The 21,280-nt window shown below is 41.2% G+C and overlaps 2 protein-coding genes across 2 annotated transcripts; one reads left to right on the top strand and one right to left on the bottom strand.

The window, feature by feature from the left end:
* The first annotated feature begins 562 nt into the window (after positions 1 to 562).
* On the top strand, positions 563 to 3,255 carry ppdpfa (pancreatic progenitor cell differentiation and proliferation factor a). Its single transcript, XM_056261061.1, has 5 exons — positions 563 to 719; positions 1,901 to 2,006; positions 2,219 to 2,296; positions 2,660 to 2,756; positions 2,846 to 3,255. The coding sequence occupies exons 2-5, from the start codon at positions 1,952 to 1,954 to the stop codon at positions 2,967 to 2,969; spliced, it is 354 nt and encodes a 117-aa protein (XP_056117036.1). The 5' UTR covers positions 563 to 719; positions 1,901 to 1,951; the 3' UTR covers positions 2,970 to 3,255.
* A 4,259-nt stretch (positions 3,256 to 7,514) lies between these two features.
* On the bottom strand, positions 7,515 to 15,562 carry ptk6a (PTK6 protein tyrosine kinase 6a). Its single transcript, XM_056261060.1, has 8 exons — positions 15,123 to 15,562; positions 14,188 to 14,309; positions 13,681 to 13,847; positions 12,622 to 12,790; positions 12,059 to 12,217; positions 8,521 to 8,702; positions 8,275 to 8,428; positions 7,515 to 8,188 (listed from the first exon to the last, which is right to left on the bottom strand). The coding sequence occupies exons 1-8, from the start codon at positions 15,458 to 15,460 to the stop codon at positions 7,971 to 7,973; spliced, it is 1,509 nt and encodes a 502-aa protein (XP_056117035.1). The 5' UTR covers positions 15,461 to 15,562; the 3' UTR covers positions 7,515 to 7,970.
* Between the last annotated feature and the right edge of the window lie 5,718 nt (positions 15,563 to 21,280).

Here is a 21,280-nt window from a genome sequence, read left to right as displayed (position 1 = left end):
TGGTCAATAATTATAACAGACAGCAGGTGGCGACAAAAAGGTGTCACTTTTACGTCCTACTTTTGCCATATTTATTTGTGCTGTCTGTTAAATTGTATTCGGAGTTGTAACAAACAGATTGGACCGTGAGGATGTTGTTAACAGTATTGGCTGCACAGGTATGTATATACAGTATATATGCATATATTGCCTTGCTGTTAGTATAAGATTCTTCTCTGGAGATTTGCCACGGATTTTATTTAGTAAGCTTATTGTGCAACAAACTTCGAATGCACGTGACATTGATGGAATGGGAAAATGTGGACTTGAGTTGTTTGGTGACTCTTATCTGCCCTTGTCTACAGACATGGACACCCCATCCCCCTTTAATTTTGTGAAACAACATTGTTTTGACCATAGACTGTAAAAGGTTTTGACCTGCCAATCTAGTGCCAGCGACCAGGCCACGCCCATTATATCATGCCAGCGAGCAAGCCACGCCCTCAGCGCCCCCTTTCTGCCAAGCCACGCCCTCTGGGAGGTGAGAGGGTTCTATCGTCACTCGGGTAATAAATAGAGCGTGCGCCCTTCGTGTTGTAGAATTTGGAGCAGAGGAGCGAAAGACCTTGGAGGGTCTCACCCAAAAAACAAACTACAAATGGGCCCCGTCGCCTAGCGTTTACTTCACCAAGCCTTGCTTTTGGTGCATTACCAACATCAGCACTCAACCAAACAAAAAGGTAAGGGAATGAGAAAAATAGTTCATGAAAAAATGTTTAAATATTTGGACAGACAGGCAAATTATTATTTACTTTTTAATTACAACTAAACTATTCATATCAGTAATTATGAGGTGATGCCAGTAAATAAACTGCGTACGTACTTTTATTTTAAACAATTTAGCTTATCTTGTTGTAACTGATAAACCATACATCTTGACATGGTAACGTAGCCTATCTAACCGTTTATTTTATTCTCCGTAATTTTAGCATTTAGTAGGCTACATGTCAGCTTTCCAAAGCCCTGGTGTCACTTAAATGTCTTATCTGTTATATGTAGCACAGAAGGGTATTAACCAGTCACGTGGTAAATCCCTCTACCCATCTGTGACCTGACATTGACGTCTGCAGGTCCTTAATGTGAAACTAAAGCAACACAAACACTACATTATTGTGCAATCACTCAATCACTGTGCCTTGAATGTTTATTAATAGTTAATACTCTATATCGGTAGCTTTTATTAGCCTATTTATTATTATTGTACATTGGTAAACCCTAAATCAGGAGATGCTCTTGTTTTGTATGCATGACTTTTTTTTAGTGTAATCTGTTGCCTGGAAATGTCCTGAAGTCCTTTCTTTTTAAATTAGTCTACCTTTCTTTTAAATGGTTTAAGCAACTGCTTGCAGGCAGCCTTGGACAACCGGTTACTTTAATAACCAAGTCTCATGAAATATGAGCTATTCTGCATGCATGTTGCACAGTCATGGATGTTCTTCTAAGCAAGTGGGTCTCTGAATACGGAAATTTGATTCTTGAAGTAACAGCTGTTAAGTATCATCTAGTCACAGTGATAATAATAGGAAGGGATGGATGTGTAGTTTCAGTGGATCATTCTTTTATTTCAAATGTTAACATTGTCTACATTGAATGCACTGATTAATACTCAAGTCTTACCTTTACCATTAACCAATTGGAAGAAAATTGTTGGCAACACCTTGTGTGTGATCCTGACAGGGTTAAAACCTCTTTAAATCTTTGAGTGTGCTGAGTTCCAGCACAGATTGTTTGTGCATATCCCTACCTGAGATGTTTTCCAAGCTGCCCTCGTATTTCAAAGACCACATTGTTGGAGTACCATGCAGATGTCGTCCTCAGACACATTAGTTCTTATCATAGTTGTAAATCTTTTTTCCAACAGGTCTTCCATCTTTCCATCTTCCACTCAGTTGACACTTAGAGGACGGGGAAAATGGCATCAATTCCATCAACCGGTTCCCTTATCGCCACCCATGATTACTACCGAAGTGAGTTTATTCTGTTTTTTTTTTTACATTCAAGAACATTTAATGCATGTTTATAATAAATAAAATAAATGCAAACACACACACACACACATATATATATATATATATATTTATTGTTAAATTTTATCATTTATATAAAAATATATATAGAAAATCATTACATAGTTACACTTTTTTTTTATTCCTTTTTAAAATGTTTATTCATGTTGCAGGGCGCATTGGATCTACATCTAGCAACAGTTCCTGCGGCAGTTCGGAGTACACTGGGGAGGTCATTCCACACCCACCAGGTATATCATCTGAAAATCATCTCAATACCTTAAAATCCACATAAACATGTACATGTAGTCAGTCATTATATAGTACATAATAGGCCTGGTTTCACAGACAGGGCTTAGATTAAGCCAGGATTAGGCCTTAGTTCAATTAGGGCATTTAAGTAGCTTTTATAAACGTGACTTTGAAAAAAACATTACTGGTGTGCATCTTGAGACAAAACAATGGCAGTGACATATTTTAAGATATACCAGTGCAAGTTGCTCTCAGTTAAAACAGCTCAAACATGCATTTTAGTAGATTTAAGCCTGGCCTGTGAATCTAGTGGATGTTGTATATGTATGAATAGAAAAGCTCAATGTCCAATTCCTTGGCAGGTCTGGTACGACAGGACTCTGGCCACTGGTGGTCCAGTTTCTTCTTTGGGAAGCAGAATCAAATGGGGACACCCAATGGACTTGAATCCCAGCAGAAGTGAGTTTAAGGACAGTTTGATGTGTTTGGCTTGACTCAGCTCCTGAGTCCTGGTTTTCATGCAAGGTTTTCTCCATTTTGATTGGCAGGACTGGCACCTACACTGTCACAAACGGTCAGGTGACCTGCGTTGCCCGGGAGATTGTGATGAAGAGACAAATGAGTGAGAGCAGTGACTCCGGGAAGGAGCCTGGATCCCCCCTCCCCTCATAAACCACCCCGACCCAATTCCACACCCTTCACCCCTCATCCAGGAGTCACCGCACGCAGAAGCAGGCGACGGAGGCTCCATTTTTTTTTTTTTAGTAAAAACTGGCTGCTTTTTATGTCATATAGTGCTTTTTTTTTTTTAATCTATGACCAAATCATTGCAAATATATTGTATTGCTATAAATAAATGACTAACTGCAGCCCAAAGTATGGTGTGAGTATGTGTTTCTATTCCTCCTGCATTCTGTCATTCCATAGTATATTAAAATGATCATATCCAGTTCCATGAGCATGGATTATGGTGAATCACTATTAGGGCTATCAATGTACTTTCAAACAGGGATTATGACCAAACAGTCTCTTTTCACTGACTCTGCTATTCTACAGTGAATGAGCAGCTAATCAACAGCCTGTGCGCAAGGTGTTTGGAATTAAGTGGGCTTTGGTGTGATTAAAACATGTGTACTGAGACCGGACACACTAATACAGTTTATATAACATTACACCTGCTGCCATTGGATGCATCTATTGTATATGTGGCAACAAGAAACGGAAGCCTGTTCTTCCATCTGGCAGAATTAACTTTTAGAAACCAGCTAAATAAAATAATAGCTGCAGCATGGCCATCTGCCCAACACGAAAGTGTTAATGGCAAATAAAAAGAGGGTATTTTTGCACACCTAATGCTCCCCCCCCCCCCCCCCCCCCCCCCCCATAATAATAATAATGTGCATAGTTTTAAAAACAGAGTATTGGTCCAAATAAAAATGTTGTTTTTAGTAACCATGACCTTCATATTATTTAAACAATTCTCTAAAGAATTTTGAGGTCAGTTCTAAATTATAACATTATTTACCAGCTGTATGTATGTACTGTATGTTGAAGCCTCTGTATTAGGCTACTTCTGAAGACTGAATTTGACCACAAAGTATGACCACACTGTAAGAAACTATTTTCATGATTTATTATTACAACATTTTTTCTTTTGTCAAAACAACTTGGATAATTTGTGTGGTGCACATAACTTAATGTTTTGAGTTTCTGTTGATTTAACCAATATCCTTCAATGTATTAACTCAAATTTAAAATTTCAATTACCGGTATCTCAAAATTTTAATGCAACCAGGTAACTTTTTAAGTTGAACCAACAATAAAATGTTTACAGTGCAGCAGGCCAGCTAAAGTGCCACTTTGTCAAATATTCTGGCAAGGTTTTAAAGTTATGAAAAAACATTATTCCAGTAACATTAACTATTCGTTCAAAGTTATCTGGTCTTTTCTCAAAACGTTAGCACAAAAACATTATTTAGACCTATAGCCTACATTGTTAATGAAACATTTTTCTGAAACGTTATAGTTGGATGTTGTTCATAATTGTTTAGAGTGTTTGCAAAATGATAAAATGGGATGTTCCCTTAACGTTCGTGTAACCAATAAAAAAGACCTAGAGCATTAAACTCCTCGATGTTTTGATATCATATTGAGAACATCTAGAAATATTGTTTTCAAACTTGAACGGAATGTTCCTATTTGGGTCAGTGTTTTAATGTTCCCATATGGCCTTCACCTATAATAATCTTTTAGGGCAGTAGACTTTCCTCTCTGATCCCACAGTTGTTTCTAAACAGAGACGAGAGCTAAAAACAGCACAGTCTCTTTATGTCGTTATACGGACCCCGGAATCTCCCAGCGAGCTTCACAAACGCTCCTAGCTCGCGCGTCAAGGTTTCTCTGTACAAAGGTGAACACATGAACACAGACACGTTTCTGTTCAGATACGTTCTTAGAAGTGTGTCAACTTTGATTCGCTATTCACAGAGTGTTTGGAACCAGTAAAACAGGAACTGTTCCATTTTGCACGTTTAGAATTCCCACATATCATTCTGTTTATTATTCCAGCCTGTTTTTTATTATTATTATTAACATTTCTGTTTATTTCTATAGAAGTGTTTCTAATAACAGGATATTACGTTTGTCCTCTATTATTTTATGCATGTTTGCTTACCAGTTACCACCCTTACATTCATGAATTAACGCAAGTTTCACGTGTGGGCAAAATATCACAATGTTTGCCTTTTAAACAACCTATCTTTATTAAGGGAGCTCACCCAAAAATCTGTCATCAGTTACTCACCCAAGGTTGTTCCAAACCTGTATAGAATTATTTGTTCTGTTGAAAACACAAAGGAAGATATTTTGAAGAATGTGGGAAACTGAACAGTTCCGGGGCACCATTGACTTCCATAGTATTTTTTTCCCTATGAAGTCAATAGCATTACAAACTTTCTTCAATATCTTCCTTTGTGTTCAGCAGAACAAAGAAATGTATACAGTTTTGGAACAACTTTCATTTGTGGGTGAACTTTTGGGAGCCTATTTTTGCTACTCATATTGGGCTAAACTCAGCAGAAACTTGTTAAAATGTAGCTACTATAAACCTACTTAACAGTCTTTTGCAATAGACTCATTTTACTTAGCAAAGTAAAATAAATGGCACAATACTCACCTGTTGTTTGAAAAAATAAGTCTCTTAATTGTGCTTGATGCACGCTCCACAGGCAGACAGGCAACCAAACTGTGCTTTCTGTTGTGACACTGCTTTGTGAAATAGGGCTGCAATGGTATTTCAACACTGAGATGAGATGGAAACTGAAAAGTAGGTGAATTACTTAAAAGAAAAAAGACAGAAAGAGATTGTGAAATAGCGTGAAAGTATACAAGGCCTAACAATCTTTAACATATTTTTCTCTTTTCTAATTTGTAGCCCTGCCACTGAAATTTGTATTATTGGGTGTCTGATTGCAGAGTATGAGAGGTGTCCAAAAATCTTCAGGGATGCCAGTCATCATGCTGACGTGACCTTCCTGAAGATCCTGTCGTTTTTCCGTTTAGTGTGGCCAGGCAAGTCTAGAGTGTTCTCGATTCTATTCCTGCCCACCACGCACCCACAACATGAACACGTTGTGGCAACACTCGTGTTACTGAGTTTTAGCAGTTGCAACAATCAGCAGGGTGTGTTGCATCTGCAGTGGGGTGTGTGTGTGTGTATAAATAATCCATACCCATTTCTAATCCATAAATGTCGACACAATCAACATTTTAATACATTTTTTTCATGAAAAGAACAACCCTCATTATATCCAGTTATATTTAATTAATAATGAACTACTTGTGAACAGACAACACTGGGCCAACTAAAACTGCAGTGGAAAGTTTTCAGAGATTGTGAAATGACCTGCGTACACAGAAACTGACCTGACTCGTTCTGTTCCAGATGTCGTGATTATCTATTTTAGAGCTTGTCAGCAGCAGAGAGATTTAAATGGGTAATTTTATGAGAAATCAAATCTTCCTTGATTTCATTGTACCATGAAAAAATACTGTAACTTTCAAAACTCAAAACTCCCTCACTGTCACCAGTGTTGGGGGAAAATTACTTTTAAAAGTAATGCGTTACGTCATTTTTGTTTTGTTAATTGGCTGTGCTTGTGTAATGATAACCATCCGAGGGCACTCTAACCCGGACATTCACCACACATCCACAAACTACATTTCCCATAATCCTTTGGCCAGACTAATCAGCCATGATCACATTCACCTGTATGTCATTACCTTGTTTAGCTCACCCAATATAAGTCTGGTTTTCACATTCATTCCCTGCGAAGTCTTGTTTAGTGTTTCTACTGCAATTCTAAGCGTGTTTGTATCCTGTTTCTCCCGTGTCCTGGTTCTCTTGATTCTCTGCCTGTTCCCTCGGGTTTCCCTTTTTGGACTGATTACCTGGTGTTTTTACATTTATGCATTTGGCAGACGCTTTTATCCAAAGCGACTTACATTGCATTTCAAGGTACACATTTACATTCTTATCAGTTCTTGCTTTCCCTGGAAATCGAACCCATGACCTTGGCGTTGCAAGCACCAACGCTCTACTGTTTGAGCTACAGGAAAGTTCTCACTATTAACTATGACTTTTGCCTCAGTATACTCTTAATTAATGCTTATTATTAGTTAGTAAGGTAGTTGTTAAGTGTAGGTATTGGGTAGGATTCAGGGATGTATAAGTGTGCTTTATAAGTACTAATACACATCCAATATCCTGGTAATATGCAGCAACTAGTTAATAGTGAGAATTGGACCCTAAATTAAAGTGTTACCAAAAGTTCTATTTTTGACAAATGTAAAGGCCCTTTTAAACCAAAAGTGAAATGAATAAGCCTCAGGCTGAAGGAAATGCAAATTCACATGTGTACAGTAGAGGGTGCAGGTCAAACAAACCTTCAACCTTTGCTGCCATTCTGGATTGGAGAAGAATAAGATGCAGGTGAAGAAAGTTCAACACTCTTACGTGATGTTTATCTAAAGTAAATTTCGCTAATGTCATTTTGACATTGGTTAATAAAGTGAGATTAAATACATAAAGTTTATTTGTATTATTTACCTGTATAATTATTGCAGGTTTGTGTAATATTCTGAGTTTATAATATTGTGTAATATTCTGAGACTTTCTGGTAAAATAAAGGTAAAATATATATATATATATATATTCAGAGTTTGCATTTCACTGTTTTTATTTTTGAGGAATACTGAATCTGTTTTTGTGCAAGTGAGACGAGTAAATGCATGCTCACATTTAGTCTACAACTACCAATAACCATCATGTTTACACAGCACACACAACTCCTCTGCACTTTATCTCAACATGGGGACAGGAGACGTGTCATTCAATACAAGGGAAAACAAAGTAACTTGCGTTACTTATTTGAAAAAGTAACTGTAATCTGATTACATAACTCGCGTCACTTGTAATGCCTCTATGTAGATTTGAGAATAAGTTTGATTAAATTAAATGTGAATAATTCCTCGTGAAATTTGAAAATAAAGTAAAAGTGCATGAATACTGTAAAAAAAGGCAAAGTAATGGGTGAAAAGATGTTTAGAAATCTTGAGTGATGCATGAAAATGAATGCTGGCACAGTCCCGCTCGTTTGCCTTTGCATGACACTGTTAACTGACGCCTCCTGCTGGATCTGATGTGTCATGGCTGCTCTCAGTGTTCCACAAGTTCTCCAGGATCTTTTTAAGTTCACTGAAATCTGGTCTTTCATCAGCTGAGTCTCTCCAACACATCAGCATTATGTCATAGATGTGCGATGGGCACTTATTGGGCGCAGGCATTCTGTACCCCGAGGAGATCATATTGTATGCCTCTTGATTTGAGAAAGCTGTAAAAATATACAAAGAATAAAGGTGAACTCTAAGCCTTGCTCAGATCTACATGAACAAGAAGATACATAAGTGGTGTATTTACCTGGATATGGGACTCCACCATAGGAGAAGATTTCATATAGGAGGACTCCAAATGACCAAACATCAGATTTGTTGGAGAACCTTCCATGGCTGATGGCTTCAGGAGCACACCACTTATATGGTATCTTTTGATCAACGGACGAGTAAATTGGCTCCTGTGAAACAAAAGCAACGACATATTTTAAAAGCAAACTTTAAGAATAAATATTTAACAGATGTTTTTGAATAACTGGTAGGTAATCCTCACCTTTATGATTCGAGCTAGGCCAAAGTCGGCCACTTTACAGATGTTGTTTGCTCCAACTAGAACATTTCGGGCTGCCAGGTCTCTGTGGATGCTGTTCTGCTCCTCAAGGTACGCCATCCCATCAGCCACCTGGCTCGCCATTTCTATTAGTGTCAGGGCTTCCAGGTCCCGCCCCTCCTGACCTATGAAGGGAAAATTGAAGGAATCATGTCTGTCTGCTTCAGGACTTTGTACAAGACTCACTCTCAGGAAAGGTGTGTATATATAAGTGTGCAGTGTCGAGGAAAGTTTACTTTTGAAATATAATGCGTTACAATATTGTGTTACTCGGCCAAAAAAGTAACTAAATGCGTTACTTGGTTACTTTTTATGAAAGGTAATGTTTTGCGTTACTTTTTCTCACCTGGGCTGGGCTTGCTTGTTTGTTTTTTAATAACAAAAAAAGTTATATTTTTTGGCAAATGTAAAGTCCCTTTCACACAAGAAGTGACATGAAGAAAAAGCCCTGAGGTAAATGCAAATTTACGCCTGTACAGTAGAGGGCAAAGCTCAAACAACCATTCTGCGTCACAGAAGAATAGGACGCAGGAGAAGAAAGTTCAACACTCTTACTTGAGCAATAAAAACAAAAAAAATGAAACACAAAAAGTGATGTTTAACTAAAGTCATTTTTACTATTAGTGTGGTTGAGTCGGATCATCAAAGGCCAGCAGCAAAGACATTGGTTAATAAAGTGAGATTAAATACATAAAGAATATTTATGTAATTTGACAATTTTAATTATTGCAGGTTTGCATAATATTCTAAGTTTGCATTTGACTTATTTTTCATTTTTATTCATGTTGAGGAATATTGAATGTTTTTGTGCAAGTGAGACGAGTAAATGCATGCTAACATTTAGTCTAGAACTACAATAACCATCATGTTTACACAGCACACACAACTCCTCTGCACTTATGATTTATCTCAACATGGGGACAGGAGACGTGTCAGTCAATACATGAGAAAAGAAAGTTATTTGAGTTACTTATTTTAAAATTGTAAATTTAAAAGTATTGCATTAATAAGTAATCTGATCACGTAACTTGCGTTTCTTGTAATGCGTCAACACTGCGAGAGTGTCTGTGTGTATGTGTATATGCATATATATATATATATATATATATATATATATATATACAGGTCCTTCTAAAAAAATTAGCATATTGTGATAAAGTTCATTATTTTCCATAATGTAATGATAAAAATTAAACTTTCATATATTTTAGATTCATTGCACACCAACTGAAATATTTCAGGTCTTTTATTGTTTTAATACTGATGATTTTGGCATACAGCTCATGAAAACCCCAAATCCCTGTCTCAAAAAATTAGCATATCATGAAAAGGGTCTCTAAACGAGCTATTAACCTAATCATCTGAATCAACTAATTAACTCTAAACACCTGCAAAAGATTCCTGAGGCTTTTAAAAACTCCCAGCCTGTTTCATTACTCAAAACCGCAATCATGGGTAAGACTGCCGACCTGACTGCTGTCCAGAAGGCCATCATTGACACCCTCAAGCAAGAGGGTAAGACAGAAAGAAATTTCTGAACAAATAGACTGTTCCCAGAGTGCTGTATCAAGGCACCTCAGTGGGAAGTCTGTGGGAAGGAAAAAGTGTGTCAAAAAACGCTGCACAACGAGAAGAGGTGACCAGACCCTGAGGAAGATTGTGGAGAAGGACCGATTCCAGACCTTGGGGGACCTGCGGAAGCAGTGGACTGAGTCTGGAGTAGAAACATCCAGAGCCACCGTGCACAGGCGTGTGCAGGAAATGGGCTACAGGTGCCGCATTCCCCAGGTCAAGCCACTTTTGAACCAGAAACAGCGGCAGAAGCGCCTGACCTGGGCTACAGAGAACCAGCACTGGACTGTTGCTCAGTTTTGCATGTCATTCGGAAATCAAGGTGCCAGAGTCTGGAGGAAGACTGGTGAGAAGGAAATGCCAAAATGCCTGAAGTCCAGTGTCAAGTACCCACAGTCAGTTATGGTCTGGGGTGCCATGTCAGCTGCTGGTGTTGGTCCACTGTGTTTTATCAAGGGCAGGGTCAATGCAGCTAGCTATCAGGAGATTTTGGAGCACTTCATGTTTCCATCTGCTGAAAAGGTTTATGGAGATGAAGATTTCATTTTTCAGCACGACCTGGCACCTGCTCACAGTGCCAAAACCACTGGTAAATGGTTTACTGACCATGGTATTACTGTGCTCAATTGGCCTGCCAACTCTCCTGACCTGAACCCCATAGAGAATCTGTGGGATATTGTGAAGAGAAAGTTGACAGACGCAATACCCAACACTCTGGATGAGCTTAAGGCCGCTATCGAAGCATCCTGGGCCTCCATAACACCTCAGCAGTGCCACAGGCTGATTGCCTCCATGCCACGCCGCATTGAAGCAGTCATTTCTGCAAAAGGATTCCCGACCAAGTATTGAGTGCATAACTGAACATAATTATTTGAAGGTTGACTTTTTTTTTTTGTATGAAATATGAAAATTTTTTGAGACAGGGATTTTGGGTTTTCATGAGCTGTATGCCAAAATCATCAGTATTAAAACAATAAAAGACCTGAAATATTTCAGTTGGTGTGCAATGAATCTAAAATATATGAAAGTTACATTTTTATCATTACATTATGGAAAATAATGAACTTTATCACAATATGCTATTTTTTTGAGAAGGACCTGTATATATATACTGGTATGTGTGCATGTGTGTGTTTGTGATGAGCTTTATCATTTTAAGTTGTGACGAGCCGTTTGTGAAGAAACAAGATGGACTCTTCACATTTTCTGTGTCATCTATGTCATATTTGACATAGATGACAGCAAATATAATTTTTGTATTTCTGTTTGATCCAATAGCAAAAGAAAAAAATCTGTAACCGCGTTTCCAAAACATTCCAAAAGAAGGAAAAAAAGATAGATATTGATTTCAACAGTCAGAAGAGAGAAAGATGTGAAATCATCATCATTCCCTCAGCCGTTCACATTTGGGTAATATAATACAAAAGTTGACACAGTTGATAACTGTGGAAACGCGTCATCACAGTCTGTCAAAAGGCTCCATTATAAGCAAAAACTAAATATAATAATTTGGATTTATAGTCTTTTATGTTATTTTTCATTTAATTGTAATCTGCACCTTTAAAATGACTTGCATTTTATTAACGATAATTCAATTTCAACAATACATGTCACGTGACTGATGATTACTGTAGCCGTCTCAGTTTAACCGGCAGCACGGAGCGCGAGCAGCCAATCATCTCTTCCTCTTTATGAACGAGTTATCATTTTTGGTTTGAAAAGGTGTTTCGCTTTTACTTTTTCATTCAATTCATGAACCTCCAAATGTGTTTCTAGTCAAAGCGACTCCAAATGATGGAGCCGGTCACATGTAATCAACATTGTTGACAAATTACAGTACAAATTGAAAGTTGATGTCTAAAAAGTTTCAGAATAACAGCTGACATATGAGAGTGAAAGAGGTTTTGACCTCGGAGGAAACTGAGGAGGTTGCCTTTTTCCATAAGCTCAGTTATGATGTAGAAAGGGATGGAGCTTGTGCAGATGGCAAAGAGTGTGATGAGATGTCTGTGTCTGAGCTTTTTTAATATTTGAGTCTCCAACAGGAAATCCCTGTGGTTGAGAGACTCTAGAGGAGAAGGAGAAACAGAGCACATCAGAAAATAAACATCAGTATGGAGCAATATAACATTTATGAATACATCTGTCAAAATATGGAATTTACTCTTCCATGGGAATTTTTTAATAGGCTGAAAGATATGAGCTTAAACAGAGTTTTAAAACTGTTCTTTGAGAGTTCACGGTGTTGTGCTAACTCTATTGGCTAAAGTTTATGAGGGCAGTAGCCTGGCCTCATATTCCTCCAGCTCTGACAGTCAAGAAACACTGCATTTCTCTCATTCACGCATATCAGGAAGATAAAAAAACAACGCAAATAGGCAAAGAGGAAGTAGTCCATTCTAGTAATCCCCCAGACATTTTCCCTCATTTAGCCTTGATTTTTTTTTTTTACTGTACATGCACCAACCTTACCATTTCTTTTGAGGATTTTGATGGCAACATTGACCATGCCTTTCCATTTTCCACGGTAAACATCAGCAAAGTATCCCGTACCGAGCTCCTCTTCCAGTGTAAACTCTTCCTTAGGTAACTCCCAATCATCTACTGTTTGATGGGAAAGATCCTGTTGTTTTGGTTCTGGCTGTTAGCAAAACAGAGAGAAACTCTGTGAGGAAAAGTACACAGTAATACAGACAAATACGTTTTGTTACATGTACATATTGTATATTCAGTGTGTGGTGATCTGCTATCAATCTGATACAGGAATCACTGTATATAGGCAGAATATAAATGTAAATGTAATATAACTAGTTATTTCATCTAAAATGAACTGACAAAAGCGTACTTATTTCAAAGGACAATTTGCCTCAAATTAGTATTTGTTAATTGACTGAAATCATGTCTTCCCATAGACAGTCTGTTTCCTGATGTACAGGTGTTTTGTTTTGTGTGGTAGGTCTCTTACTATGTTAGTTCCTCTTAAATTAAATATACACGTTTTAAACGTCACAATGAAAAGTACATATCAGACACACCCACTTTTCACTTGCTTAACAAACCCTCATGCCATTCCAAATCTGGAAACTGGAGCTTTCAAGTCTCAAAAATGCATGGTATTGTGAAAGAATCATTCAAACTAGTTTTGTGAACCAGATCAAATGATTCATTGAAAAGAGCAGACTCAAAAGAGGGATTCGGTCATGAATCGGATGCAGCTGCTTGTCCATGAATATGCCAAAGAGAGCTAGTACAGCTGTGGATTTCCTGATTCCAGACTTTTATTGAATAACCTAAATGTCCTCACAAAAATCTATCATATGACTTTAGAAGACTTGGAATTTTTTATTATACTTTGTGTCATTTTGAAACTGTCAGGAGCCACGGCCACAGTTATTATTCAAAAATTCAATTTTGGAGAATACCGAAGAAAGAAAGTCATACAGATATGAAATGACATGAGTAAATAATGAAAGAATTATTACAATAATGACTTTCTGCATTTTACTTTTCTTTTTTGATTATTTTCCTCACCCGTGCGCAGGGACGTGTGAGACAGTTACCAGACCTCAGGGAATTGCTCCTGTAGTGCTCCACCAGCATCTCCAGGCTCTGAAACATTTCATTCGGATCCAAATAGAAACTTCCATTCGGATTCTGATGGATCTTAATGTGTTTCACTTCCCTGTCACTGATTACCACTGGCAGAATGACACAGAGAGAAAGGATGCAGACAGTAGAGAAGCACTGTTTAGATGTTGTCTGATCAAACGCACCTGGCATGAATTAACCAAATAGGCGAGAAGAACACAAAGAGAAATGCTTGCACTTTTAGCAAGTCTATATATGACTGGATTGGCTACATTTCTATTGTAACAAAAAGAAGTGACTCTTTGAAGATTATTTTACTACACTATAACAATGACATTAGTTCTGCCGTTACTTGTTTAGAGTAGACTAATAGCGTAGGCAGAACCTGGTGTAAAATGCAGTTTGAGTTTAAAATCAAGTTCAATACAGACAACAATCACTCTGACATACCTGATAATACACACCCAATGTGATCTTTTTCACTGTGTCGCACCAGGAAAGAACCTACTCCATTCCCAGGAGCCATAAGCAAATTCTGGGTCTCAAAACGGTTCAGTGTCCCAAAATACCAACTAAAGAAGAGCACAGTTTCAAATCACATGTATGCATCAGAGTTTGGGACTGCATTTGTCTTGGATGCATGATACGACAATACATACGACAAGTCTGTTTCCTATGGAAGCTTTTCCACCACGGAATAATAATAAAAATAAAAATAAATTGTCTTACAATTTTGAGGTTTTTTTTTCTTGTAATTGTGATTTTATAACTCGCAAATGCCAGTTTAGGCCTACCTCACAATTCTGAGAACAAGTCATAGGCCCAATTGTGAGCAATTCTGACTTTTTTCTCTGATTTTATATCTCGCAAATCTGACCCTTTTTCCCCTCACGATTTCGAGGTTAGACGTAAAATCAGAATAAACTCGGAATTGCAATAGGCTAAAGAAAGTCTGAAGTGTGAGATAAAAAGTGGCGAAAAAAGTCCATAGTTTCCTCTCAACAGTGTGAGAGTGAGAGAAAGAGTAAAGGAGTTCAGCTCAAACTGAGTGATTACACAGCAAGATCTTTTGCATCCGTTCCTCTCGACGTTGCTTGGCGAGTTTGTCTTAATTTTCATTCACAGTGGCTCAGGAGAAATGTAAGATTTTGGATATTTTCGTTAGAAATATAGGCCTATGTCAATCAATATTTATTTACAAATTAATCATTTATGTTTTGTTTTTTCAATATAACAATGATAATACTAATTAGTATTATTTCATAATTGATCATATTATTATTAATTTAGCCCTATATTGTCATTCGTAACGAATGAAGTTTTCACATTTCACTGGTCTTAGAGTTCTGGACTCTTTCTATTTTCTGTATAGAGATTCTACTTACGGTTGCTCTTTCACAGTTTGCCTTCTCGCCAGGTAATTTTGAGGAACGACGCCCTTGGCTGTCACCTTTCCGTTTCCGTCCAGTTTAAAGGCTGTCCACCAGTCACCCTCGCGCTTGTAAATTCGGAACTGTTCTCCGTCCTGGAAGGACAGTTCCTCGTCTGCGCGGGCATGGAAGGGCCATAGCGCCGTATATATCTCACCATCGGGCTCAGACGGAATTTGTGTCTGAAGTTCGCCAGTATTTGCACATGTTTCAACTTCAGGCTTTGACGAGTTGAAAAGTCTTTCCCTAAGCGCCTCCAAACGTGGGCACGAACAACACCCGTTCTTGAACATTTCATTTGAATGTGAATCTATGACTGTAACAGGTCGGACAGATGAGACGAGGAAGCTGGATGGATCCTCCTTCGGCAAGTGTCTACACGAGTGTGAGAGCTGGGAGGAGGCGCACAGACAGGTTGTGTCTCACAACAACAGCTGCCAAACTGAACAGCATTTCTGACAGCGTCTGTACACAAGAATGCTGTTTAGGTGTAGCACAATGAGTTTTGAGACACGACCAGTCAGGTACGAAACTCCTCAGGGCTACACATACACACTGCTTAAATATGTTGTTATAACAGTTTAAATATAGTGCAGTAGCCTATAAAATATAGTTGAGCAATAGGGGAGCGCGGGGCACAACGTAACGCGGGGCTAGTTGTAACTTGTAACACACTTGTTTTAAATACTTCCACACATGCCAGCATGACGAAACTTGGTGTATTTACTAGTTCCCATTTCAACACTATAGAGAGAAAAAATTGCGCCAAAATTCTGAAATCTTTGTAAGATATCACTGAACATTTATTTAACCATAGCAAAATAGGCTACATTTCTTACTTAAGTTAATTTTTCATCTCTATTTTTTTGTGTTTATTTAAAATTAGACAAATCTGATATTATTTTAATCTCCAATCTGTTGTTTAACAGTTGATATAGTTTTTTAATGCTTCGCTAACTAGCAGAAGACACTAGCAGTGTTTAAACTACTCGGTTACTATCGTAACCTCAGTTCCCTGAGATAGGGAACGAGTATTGCGTAGCTATACGCAGTGGGGAAACTCCCTTTCCTCGATTTACTGAAGCTTATATGTAAAACGCATTTGCAGCTGCACAGCCAGCCCCCTGTGCGTCTGACCCGCTCATAGGCTGTGCTGCAGCAACTGCACATCCAATGGCGCGGGCGACTCTGACGCACAACCAATAAGCTAGCCCAACGTCAGAGCCCGTCGAGGGGGCGTGCCCCGCCTATATAGACCCCCGAATTCGCCATTATAGCAGGTTATACGACTGAAGCGACAACTTCACCAGTTACTAAAGTGCGGCCGGCTACGCAATACTCGTTCCCTATCTCAGGGAACTGAGGTTACGATAGTAACCGAGTAGTTCCCTTTCGAACGGTCACTTCGTATTGCGTAGCTATACGCAGTGGGGACACCATGCAAAACGCCGCACCCTGAGTAACTGGTTGTCCTGCCACTCAGGAACCCAAAAAACATATGCATATACATGTATATATAACAGACCAGACACAGTCGGGTCTGCCTAATATACATAATAAGTCAGTCACCACTAACAGAATATACTAACAAACCAGACACCGTCGGGATTATTAGTATACTTTATTACCGGCCGAAGCGGGTTTATATAATATGTATGTGATTATGCACAGTAATTTTTGTAGACAAGACCAGCCACTGTCAGGTCTCAATCATACCGAAAGCACCTTCGCCTGCAGGGAAGGTACCTCCATATTATAGAATTTCATAAATGTGGAAGGCGAGGACCAGCCGGCCGCATCACAAATATCTTGAATGGGAAAACCAGAAGACCAAGCCCACGACGAGGCCATACCTCTGGTCGAATGGGCCTTGACACCTATGGGGCAAACCTGACCCACTGCGGTGTAGGCCAAAGAGATGGCATCCACTATCCATCTAGACAGTCTTTGCTTAGTGACTGGATCACCCTTAGATCGGCCCCCAAAGCAGACAAACAGCTGTTCTGATTGTCTAAAAGACGCAGAACGCTCCAAATAGATTCTCAACGCCCTGACAGGGCAGAGAAGATTAACCTCCCCATCCTCAGCAGAAGGGGGAAGGGCTAATAGCGTAATAACTTGTGCTCTAAACAGCGTTGAGAGCACCTTGGGCACATAACCAAGCCTGGGTTTGAGAATGACTCTGGAGTCATCCAATCCAAACTCCAAACATGCAGGACTCACTGAGAGGGCCTGCAAATCTCCCACTCGCTTGATAGATGCCAATGCCAACAGGAGAGCAGTCTTTAGCGAAAGTGGTTTTAGATCAACCGACTGGAGCGGCTCAAAAGGTGGACCCCTCAGGGCCCTAAGGACCGTGGAGAGGTCCCAAGGCGGCACCGAAGGGGGCCTGGAGGGGTTAATCCTCCTAGCACCCTTCAGAAACTTTACCACCAGGTCATTCCTTCCCAGTGATTGGCCAGCCACCAGAGCATGGTGCGCTGCGATGGCTGCCACATACACTTTGAGCGTGGACGGGGTGCGGCCCGCGTCCAGTAGCTCCTGCAGGAAGGCGAGCACCACTGAAACCTCACATGACTCTGGGTCAATACGATTTTTCGAGCACCAGCTGGAAAAACCCGACCACTTTAAAGCATAAAGGCGCCGAGTAGACGGGGCCCTTGCCTCAGAGATAGTGCTTAAGACCCTGTCAGGCAGGTCCCCGGATACCCGTTTAGGGGCCACACATGGAGGGCCCATAAGTCGGGTCGGGGATGCCACATCGTTCCGTTGGCCTGTGTGAGGAGATCCTTCCTCATCGGAATAGGCCAGGGGGTCGTGTCCGACAACTGAACCAGTTCCGGAAACCATGGTCTGGATTTCCAGAGAGGAGCCACCAGAAGGACTGGGCATCCGCTCTCCCTGACCCGCTCGATAACCTGTGGGATCATCGAGACGGGGGGAAACGCGTAAAGGGGGCGGCTGGGCCAGAGATGAGCCAGCGCATCCCTGTTTTTCGAGAAGAACACCCTGCAGTGGGTGTTGGCTCTCGAGGCGAAAAGGTCTACTTCGGCCTCGCCGAACCTCTCCCATATTAGTCTGACCGTCTGAGGGTTCAGGGACCACTCGCCTAGGGGAGTGTTGCCCCTTGAGAGCATATCCGCGCCCACATTCTGGACGCCCGGGACATGCGCTGCTCTCAGAGAGCTCAGATTGGCTTGTGCCCACATGAGGAGGTCCCTCGCCATCACATACAGGATGCCTGACCTGATGCCACCCTGGCGATTTATGTAGGCCACCACAGACATGTTGTCTGTACGGATCAAGACGTGGTGACCCCTGAGGTTTGACAGAAAAGCTTTTAGGGCCAAACCAACCGCTTTCATTTCCAGACAGTTGATATGTAAGCTCTGCTCCGTGCTCGACCAGAGGCCGGAGGCAGGCTTGCCCTCGTGCAGCGCTCCCCAACCCATGTTGGATGCGTCTGTAAAAACCACTTTCCTCCTGGAAACTATCCCCATGGTCACCCCCTTGCAGTACCAGTCCTGAGCCCGCCAGGGAACCAGTGTTCTCAAACACCCTTGATTCACCATAATGCGCAGGCTGCCTGACTGCCATGCATGGGTTGGCACACGGCGTTTCAGCCAGTGCTGCAGCGGGCGCATGTGCAGTAATCCCAAGTGGAGTACTGATGATGCAGCTGCCATTAGACCAAGCAGTCTCTGAAACCTCTTCAGAGGCGCGCGCTTGCGCGCCCTGAATGCGGCTACCAGTGTCTGTACCGAGAGCGCGCGCTCTTGAGTGAGCCGCGCTTTCATTGTCACCGAGTCCAAAACCGTGCCCAGAAAGACCACAGTCTGGCTGGGATTCAGTTCGCTTTTGGCAACATTGATTGTGAGACCCAAGCATTTTAAATGACTGAGAATCAAATCCCTGTGCACTATTAGTTCGTCTCTCGACTGCGCTAGCACCAGCCAGTCGTCGAGATAATTCAGCACACGCACTCCCTGGCATTTCAGCGGGGAGAGCGCCGCATCCATACATTTCGTGAATGTACGGGGTGCCAGAGCCAGACCGAACGGCAGAACGGTGTATTGATATGCCCTCCCCTCGAAGGCGAATCTCAAAAATGGCCTGTGACGAGGGTCGATCTGAATATGAAAGTATGCATCTTTCAGATCCATTGAAACAAACCAGTCCCCCGGGCGAACCTGCGCGAGAATCTGTTTGAGTGTTAACATTTTGAAAGGCCGTCTCATGAGAGCCCTGTTCAAACGCCTCAGATCTAGAATGGGTCTGAGCCCGCCGTCTTTCTTTGGTATTAGGAAATAGCGGCTGTAAAACCCCGAATACATTAGCGCGGGAGGGACTGACTCTATCGCTCCTTTTGCTAATAATTCTTGAACTTCGGTGCGAAGCACGTGATTCACGCCGCTTCTCACCGATGTCTCGATAACCGCCTGGAATTTCGGGGGTCTGCGAGCGAATTGGAGCGAGTAGCCTCGCTTTATAGTGTTTATGACCCAACTCGACACACCAGGGATGGCTTGCCAGGCCATCACTCGTGTGGCTAGGGCGTGACACACTGAATGGGGGGGACCGCCTAACATAGGGGGACCTGATACCCTTATAATGTGATTTGTGCACATACTGAGTGTTTGACTGACTATATAGGCTTTTGCCTGGGGGGAAGTCAGTGTTACAACAGGGCGGGGGCCGCCTAGTGGAGGGGGACCGTGAACCCGTGTGTTGTGATTGTGAAACATGCTCTTTTTGTGCTTTATTTGGGTCGCCGTGAAAACGGCGTTTGTTTGCAGAGACGCGCTCACTGCTGCGGGCCTGTTTACAATAATAAAATCCCCAGCCGCCTGAACTGAACAGGGAGCTGTGGGAAGTTTTGCTGGTTTCTTCGAGGGTGGTCCGGCTAGCGCGAGACACGAGCCCTCTCTCTTTCCCCTCCGTGCTAGGACGACTTCGGAGGCGCCTGGTCGGCCGCGGCGCTGGGTCGAGGGCCTTGACGCCTGGGGAGCGGGTAGCGCTTAGCGGGCCTTGACTGGCGCTGGCTATCAGCCGCAGGGCGGGGCTGAGAGGCCTGTTTCGCCGGCTTGGCTGGATGAGGCGAAGGCGGAGGTTTGGGCTTGCTGGACGCGGAGCCCGAACGCTTCGGCAAGAAGTGTCGCATGGCCTGGGACGCTTTCTGTGCCTCCGTGTACCTCTCCGAGAATCCCTTCACCGCCGGGCCGAAGAGACCGGAGCTGGACACCGGACAGGGGTGGGAATCTCTAGGCAACTCACGATTCAATTCGATTACGATTCAGAGGGCTGCGATTCGATGCTAAATCGATTATCTGAATCTTTGTGTGTGTGTGTGTGACTATAAATACTTTGCTTTAAAAGTACAAAGTAATGACTCATAAAGAATTAACGTACAATATATTTTATTAACATTGCAAAGAACCAACAGGAAAATAAATGTGTGCCTGAACTAGCAGCATACTTGTAGTAAATTAATAATATAACAACGACCGGTACAGCCGAGTGTTTTTCCTCCTCTGGGTGGAAACGCGTCATATGGCTTCTCATATTTGTCGTGTTTCCGAAATATTTTAGTTTTATTCTACAAAGCTTACAACTAGTGTGACTCTTGACTGTCCAGCTCCTTTCCCCCTTCAACTTCAGAAGCCAAAATATTTCCACACGTCAGCTTTTAAAGGTGCAATGTGTAACATTTTTGAGTATCTATTAACAGAAATGCAATATGACATCCATAACTATGTGTTCAGTGGTGTATAAAGAACTTACTTAATAAACCGTAATGTTTTTATTACCTTAGAATGAGGCATTTATATCTACATAGGCGCGGGAATCCCCTTCTATGAAGGTCGCCATATTGTGACGTCATGTTTCTACTGTAGCCGACAGCGAACAAACAGCGTTACAGAGCGCGTTTCGTCACTACATTGAAAGAGAAGCCGCAGGAAGCTAGAAGAAGCTAGTCATAAACACCGTGAGTAGTGACTTTTCCCTTGTCAGTGGTGTAAATATGTAGTTGGATTGTTTCATGTAACTTAATTCTTCTCCCTCGCTGTGTTATGGCTTTGCTATGTGGGGATAAATGTGCTGGTTAAGTTCGT

The sequence above is a fragment of the Rhinichthys klamathensis genome, unplaced genomic scaffold (assembly GCF_029890125.1).
Source record: "Rhinichthys klamathensis goyatoka isolate OS25496 unplaced genomic scaffold, OSU_Roscu_1.1 h1tg000180l_1, whole genome shotgun sequence".
In the NCBI taxonomy this organism is placed as follows: Eukaryota; Metazoa; Chordata; class Actinopteri; order Cypriniformes; family Leuciscidae; genus Rhinichthys; species Rhinichthys klamathensis.
Note: the sequence above shows the minus strand (reverse complement) of the source record. Positions and strands in the feature narration are given on the sequence as shown.

What these genes read in the sequence shown, in the direction of transcription:
- ptk6a (XM_056261060.1), bottom strand. Translation starts at nt 15,460, where the DNA reads ATGTTCAAGAACGGGTGTTGTTCGTGCCCACGTTTGGAGGCGCTTAGG. An exon ending in CATTGGGTGTGTATTATCAG is followed by an intron (nt 13,848 to 14,187) that starts GTATGTCAGAGT and finishes TCATTCTGCCAG; the next exon opens with TGGTAATCAGTGACAGGGAA. An exon ending in TGGTGGAGTCCCATATCCAG is followed by an intron (nt 8,189 to 8,274) that starts GTAAATACACCA and finishes ATATTTTTACAG; the next exon opens with CTTTCTCAAATCAAGAGGCA.
- ppdpfa (XM_056261061.1), top strand. Translation starts at nt 1,952, where the DNA reads ATGGCATCAATTCCATCAACCGGTTCCCTTATCGCCACCCATGATTAC. An exon ending in CACCCATGATTACTACCGAA is followed by an intron (nt 2,007 to 2,218) that starts GTGAGTTTATTC and finishes TTCATGTTGCAG; the next exon opens with GGCGCATTGGATCTACATCT. An exon ending in GGACTTGAATCCCAGCAGAA is followed by an intron (nt 2,757 to 2,845) that starts GTGAGTTTAAGG and finishes TTTGATTGGCAG; the next exon opens with GACTGGCACCTACACTGTCA.